This window comes from Schistocerca nitens, chromosome 1 (assembly GCF_023898315.1).
Source record: "Schistocerca nitens isolate TAMUIC-IGC-003100 chromosome 1, iqSchNite1.1, whole genome shotgun sequence".
Classification (NCBI taxonomy): domain Eukaryota; kingdom Metazoa; phylum Arthropoda; class Insecta; order Orthoptera; family Acrididae; genus Schistocerca; species Schistocerca nitens.
Window position 1 is genome coordinate 827,079,814 of NC_064614.1, and position 6,968 is coordinate 827,086,781.

At 36.0% G+C, this 6,968-nt stretch overlaps 1 protein-coding gene across 4 annotated transcripts in view; it reads right to left on the reverse strand.

Annotated features, from left to right (window-relative positions):
- Positions 1-6,859, reverse strand: part of LOC126262789 (syntaxin-1A) — a 351,940-nt gene extending 345,081 nt beyond the window's left edge. For 3 of the 4 annotated variants that reach the window (XM_049959613.1, XM_049959630.1, XM_049959621.1), the window contains exons 1-3: positions 6,672-6,859; positions 5,853-5,942; positions 212-367 (exon numbers count right to left, since the gene is read on the reverse strand). In XM_049959613.1, coding sequence (XP_049815570.1) covers positions 212-367; positions 5,853-5,942; positions 6,672-6,704 — 279 coding nt within the window. In that variant the 5' untranslated portion in view covers positions 6,705-6,859. The remainder of the gene's footprint in view (positions 1-211; positions 368-5,852; positions 5,943-6,671) is intronic. The other variant, XM_049959640.1, reaches the window with a different exon arrangement.
- Between the last annotated feature and the right edge of the window lie 109 nt (positions 6,860-6,968).

Here is a 6,968-nt window from a genome sequence, read left to right on the forward strand (position 1 = left end):
AAGGTTTCTTAAGGACACCTGCCATGAGCATGCTAAGAACATACCTCACATTTCACTGCACAAATCAATTAGGGAAAAGCTTTCTAAATTCTAGGGCATATAAAGTGAAGAAACAGAGTTAGTAGCCATTCTTTGCTGGTTAGGCGCTGGTTTAGTAAAGCTTTCCTGAAGCGACACTCCCATCAATACGTAAACCTGCTGTGTCACTGACCTTAGACAAAAATGAATGGAAATCAGAAAACGAATTCATGGAAGATCGATTGTATAACCTTCTGAAGGATTCACCAGGGACCAAGCTCTGAAACAAGTTTCTGACATATGTTGAAACACCTCCATTTCCACTATCCCGATCAGTTGACTGCGCCTCCTGAAAAATTAAGCATGAGCTCATTGACAAACCATTTCTGCACCTCAGTTGCCACAAATGCTGAGTACACATGTTGAAAGTAAGAAATGGTTTGCTTTTGGCAACATAATAGATATCCTTCACAAATCATGAAACATCTACCAATGTACTGAAGATTATTTTATCAATTTTCAGATGACCAATAATGTGGTTTGAGAAACATACACATATGTACAAGAAGTTAATTTGCAAGACACTTCAGTATGCTTGAAAAGTCCTGAGAGATGACAAACTACATATATCAAAACATATTTTCAAATCTTTATATGACCACAACACAGTTTTGGAGTCTATGCAGATCAAAGTTTATAGTGGTATAAAGTACTGGACCCATGATTTTTCTGATATACGCACTGTGTGTAAATGTTTTTCATATGAAGCAGCACAGCATTACACCTAGTCAAGAATGTAACAATCACATTATACATGAATTAGCAACGACTTATGTTTCAGATATGAGTGACATAAGCAAAAAGTAACTTAGCGACAGTGTATTATTCACCAGTTATAGAAAGAACTTTTACTGTCAAATGCATCACTAATATTTGTTCAGAGCATACTGACTGCATTTATATAAATACACAGTTGTCTGCCCAGCATGTGCCAATATCTTTAACAATGAAATTTAGAAAATGCACCAACAGAAAAACAGGCTATGAAATTTGTTTCTCCAGTATGGTTTTGAGTTGCCAAAATAAATGAAAATTATAAATGGCTATCTGCATCTGCTTGGGGCTTGTTTCAGTATTTACAAAGGATAGACAATATGAACAATGTGCTACTCATCATATGTATAATTTTTATCCTGAAGACTGGTTTACATTTTCTGGTATCACATACTAATACTTCAGACATTTTGGTCATCTCTTCGGTATTTAAACACCCTTCCCAACACACACTTCAATTAAGTTTCCTTCAGGTGGGTGATTCCTCACACACACTCCGCAAACCACACCACTCAAATCTTTGAAGCTGTCCAGTCAGCTGCAGATGGCGCCATAAGCAAACCCGAAAAAAACTTCCTTTCATAATAATGTTTACAGTTTCTATTAGGACAGGTATCTAGGGAATAACAATATTATTTTGAAACAAACCTGCAGCACAGAAGGTCAAGAAACATGTTACTTTCAAATGTTAAGAGTTCTAGAGTTATTACTATCTGTAATATGCAGTAATGTTACAATCTTTACACTTAACACCAATATACATAGCTACTCAAGTGCAGAAAACAAAGGCCAGCAAAGTAAGCAGTGAGAGAGTTAAAAAAAAAAAAAAAAAAAAAAATAGTCAAATCAATAAATTTTTTCAGCACTGCGTTCTGATCTTTGATTCATATGTCCAAGTATGAGATGCAACTATCTACATTTAATCTCTCACCAGACATCATCCACAGCTCAACAGGCATAAATATGACTAAAAATCTTCAAAATATTTTGCAAAAAATTAATAGTAGCTATCAGTGATCAATACAGTATTCGGTCGAAAGTATCTGCATGTCTAATAGCGGAGATTAATTTGGGATGTTCCACCCTTCACCACTGTGATGCTTTTAACACTGTTTGGGATACTCAATGAGGTGTCTGAATGCATCTGCAGAAATAGCACTCTGTTCTTACTCTAGAGCTGAAACAACAAAGATAGTGATTTTATCACTGTCTCAGAGATGCTAATGTTGTTCAGGCATCCGTCAAACCCAAACACTTCCGCTAGATTGCCACAGCATATACCATGACTCATCACTCCAAATCACTCATTTCGTCATCCACTGTCTAACAGCATTGCTCTCTACATCACTTCAAGCATCATTTAGCACTGACTACAGGAATGTCTGCCTTATGAGGAGCTGTACGACCACTGCACCATATCCTTTTTCACTCATTATGCACAGTCATTGTGCTAGTTGGACCGCTGGTAGCACTTTGGAACTCACGAATGATTCCTTCCCCGATTTCACGCAATTTTTTTAAAAATTACCCTCCACAAAGCTTGTCGGCCCCCGTCAATCAGTATATGACGTCTGCCTGGTCTTTGTGGTTGTGAACTTAACGCAACAGTATGGCTGCTATTGGAAGAATACTAAAAGGTAACAAATTTTCACACTAAACAATGAAAACAAATTTAGGCTTTATCTGCATACAAAAAGTCCTAGCATCCACTAGGACAGATTTTATGTACGCCTATGAGACTCATTTGAATAATCGAGCCTCTTATATTATCAAAGCAGCAATGAAAAGGCAGATACCACACAGCTTCCTCAGGAATTTAAATTTCTCTATGATCACTAACTTACAATATTCTCATCTGGCCAATCATTTTACTTTTTTATTGTAGACATGTTCCATGGAATGAGTAGAACATAGCATATAACAATCAGTACACAGAATATAAATAGTAATGAGTATGACAACAATAACTATGTAATAGTACCACTAAACTTTACAAGTAGTAGTGTATTCATTTTTTTCCTTCTCCCACTTTTGATTCAAAAACACAGCAGTGTAACTGTAGGTGATGCAGTAATAACTTAAAAATTACATGAAATCAGAAACTGATTAACAGGAAATTTTAATTCTGTTTGCATAATGGGAGCTGCATAAAACAGCTTTTATGTATTACTGTAAAAGAGCTCTTTTATAGAGTAAAAGTTGTGTCATTCAATTAGTTTCTCCTATTCTTATGATCATAAATTTACCATAGACTCCATAATTTACACTGTATAAGAATGTGCAGTATTTTGACATTTCCTGGCAACTGACCTGTGCGGATACAATTCATAATCCATACACACAGACCCACTTCTACCAGTATCCCTCTTGTTTCTTCCAAATTTCAGAAGCTCACATTCAAACTATGCTGAACTACCACTCCTGGGAGAAAGAATAATGTACAAAAATGTCATTGCTTTTAACTTCTAATAAGTTTAGAAAATAGGAGAGATTATTTGCAGGTGAATCTATGAGGATGGGTCACTAGTTGGGCTTGGACAGCTTGGTCAGTGAAGCATTACCAGTGAATCTGAGTAAGTTTCATTATGTTGCCAATTTATCTAATACAGGGCTGAGATATCTATGACAACACCTATCAGGGGTATACATAGTGAAATAGTGCAGTCATGATATAAAGTAGTTTGAAATGATTATGACGTGAAATCAGTTGAAATATCCAATACACAACTATGACGGCTATATTCTGAACTGCTGCTACTTTTTATGCATCAAGCAGTGATTAGGCCCTGCTGTTCATCTGCTTGGAACCTTTACAAAGCTGGATTAACAGTCATTTTCATAGAACAACAATGAGATTTGTTACTAGCTTGTATAGGGACGACGAGAGTCAAAAGATACACAACAAACTCCCAGTTTCTGCATAAAATCCATTATGCATCACCTTCAAACTGTGAGAGGGCATTACGAGAAACAGTACTTCATCACCTTTGCTTATACAGTGGTACACTTAAATAGTCTTTCCTCTCACACAATTACGGTGTACCAGATAGTGTGTGCGTGGGGCAGGAGGGGGGCCGGGGGAGGGAGGAAGAGAATACTAGCACATTAGGCATCTTCCATGACACACAGGATGGTTATTTCCATAGTATACCTGTGGATATAATTTGCATACGTATGTTTCCTCTAAGCTTAAATCAGTTCCCACAGTTATTTATAGTGGTTGTGACACCAGGATTAACATAGCATCTGAACTTCAGACACATAGCACTGCATGAAATCAAATTCACATAATACGACAGAACCATCCATCAAGATCTAACTATTTAGATTTTTAGTGGGATACCCAATGTGGCAACATGTTAATTCAAGGTTCGAACTCACTGAGATCCACAGGCAGAGTAAAATTATCAACCTGAAAGTCAGTATTAACACCACAATACTTTAGAAGGCAAGGTCCCATCGTATGTAGTGTGTCCATGTTTTCATTCAATCTCTGAATGACTTACCCAGTCATTATAGGGAGACCTACAATTTAATATAGACACACTGCCTTGGTGGAACTTGGCATTTTCACATAAACTAATTAACCTTTGCCAAATGTGAAAGAAGCAAGACAAAACAAAGAATCCTGAGACTGACTGAGAAACAATTCTTGGACAGTTCGATATGGAATGACGTCCAATGGGCTACAAATTATGAACTTAAAATTCTGAACTGCACAACATTTATTTCTGTGATAGGGGTAACAATTTTAAAATAATAACTATACGCTACAATAGTACACCTTATTTACACTAGTTAATCTTTTGGACAAAAGAGGCTAGTTCTTTCACATCAGATTACAATAAGACATTTTTTCACGTGAAGTGCAACAGTGATGTAGAAGATTAAAGAAATCCATGCTGAATATTCTCCGTCGTAATCTCCCCCCCTGTATTGGAATAACAATCTGGCTCCTAAAATATGTTTATGTCCTGTCACCATCATTCTTCAATGAACTATTTAGTACAACAACCTTCTCATTTTCACAGATTGTAATGTATTTTTATCATCATTATTTTTTTATATTAAGTAGTTCCTATAAATTCTGCTTATCTCAGGCATCATGATATCCAATCTGTTCCTCTCATGTAAAGGCTCTAAGACATGAGAAATTTTCAAATGTAATTAACAACTTCATGTGATGTCAGAATCTCTTCACATTCGACATCAACCAATCAACTTGAGATATCAAACTACAAAAGCATTTTGACCTAAAGTTGGTCAACATTTCTCACTGATCTTTGATTCCAAGTATGTTCAACATATTAGACCAGAGCGAATGACAGATTTAGATCATTTAAAATGCAGAAATTGTTATTTTTCTATGTGTCATATGTAAAATATGTTAATAAATTGTTTGTTTACTGTTTATTAGGTTCAAATTTTAAAAAAAAATCTTTAAAATTGTATGTTTCAGGTTAAAGCCCATGACACACCAGTACTTCCATTAAAATTACTGTAAATTTAAATTACATTTAGTTGATAGCACTTTACTGTAGTTTTGTTAATATAAAAATACAACAGCAGAAAAGAATTTTCGACATTAACTGTCAAAGCATGAGCATGTAAGACTGCAGTAGCCAGTTCCCAATCACTAGACTTTGTTAAACATTTAGTTGTTAAATTCCAAAGCAAGGCAGTGTCAGGCACATTAAGATGCAGATTTGACAGTCTGTGGCTGTGAATGTAAATTCTGTGACAAGACCAGTCCTTAACCAGTGTCAGTATATCTTGTTTGTTTCTTTATTTCGCAGTCATCTGTCCGATCATATAGGGCAATAAAGATAAAAGAAATATAATGAAGACTGATTAATTATGAATTCTCTCATGCAAGACTCCTGCACATTGACTATCCAATCCATTCCCACATTTGAAGACAGAAATAATGTATACTATACAAAATGTAGCCTCAAAGTTTAAAAACCAGCTAGAAATTTGTATAGATCGGGTAGGCTCACCTCTGCAAAAAATTCATCCATGAAGCCATCCCTTCCTTCGACGTTGACAGCAACATCATCAGGTCCAACATCGTCATCATCACTCTGAGCCTATAACATTAAAAAATAAACTATGTAATACTTCAATAGTAAATATTAGTTACAAGTGCACTTACTTTCATAAAACACGCAAAGATCTATGTATAGCTGTTTTAAGAAAAGTAAATATTATTTCCTGGTTATTTTGGAAATTAAATTAGCCGGGCGCTTGGCAACTTTTAACAATAATGGCCTTAATTACACTCAGTTTATGTATCAAGCAAATTCACATAACAGACAACAGTCGAAAAATGACGCGGACATTAACGAAAATATGAAGTTATATTTTACTAGACATTATGTTTATTCATAATTACTTAAACTTTAGTGGGAAACACGACAGCCAGACTTGTGTTGACAGTTACTGAAATATATGGCCTGCCCGTCTCTGAAGGAAACGCCAGATGAAAAAATCTTGTTGATCCATCTATTGTTTATGAATACGCACAGTATAGCACCAGAATGCAAAAGGAACCACAAACTATCAAAGACTATTTAAGCGATAGTAAGGAAGCCTGTCACACAAAAACAACGCTGCGGAAATATCTGCTATAAATCCTGTAAAGCTTGAATCAAGGGTCCAGAATTGATGTTACTACTTCACATAGCAATGTTAAAAGCATCAAAACGGCGCGACATCTCGAAACGCAAGTTTATTTTGTTTGACATTTAGTCATGTTCAGTGAATGGTAAGCCGCGGGGCGGGTTACACTTCAAAAATAACTTTAGATTTTCACTTACCGCCTTAAGGGCAGCTAATCTGTCCTTCGTCATCTTCTAACGTTCTCAGTCACACAATACTGATTCGTCTTGCCTTATATAAACACCCCATTCACTGACTCTGCCATGGAACGACACTAAAACTACCGAAACAGACACTACAATCATAAAAATCGATACGCTTACGAGTTCAGAGCTTCTGCAGTGCCGTCTGTCACTGTGCGCATGCGTAGCTGACGTCAGATCGCCTGTGACGTCATTTAGTCATTTACTTACTTAATTCGAAAATAAAGGGTAAATACATAGCAAATAATTGAA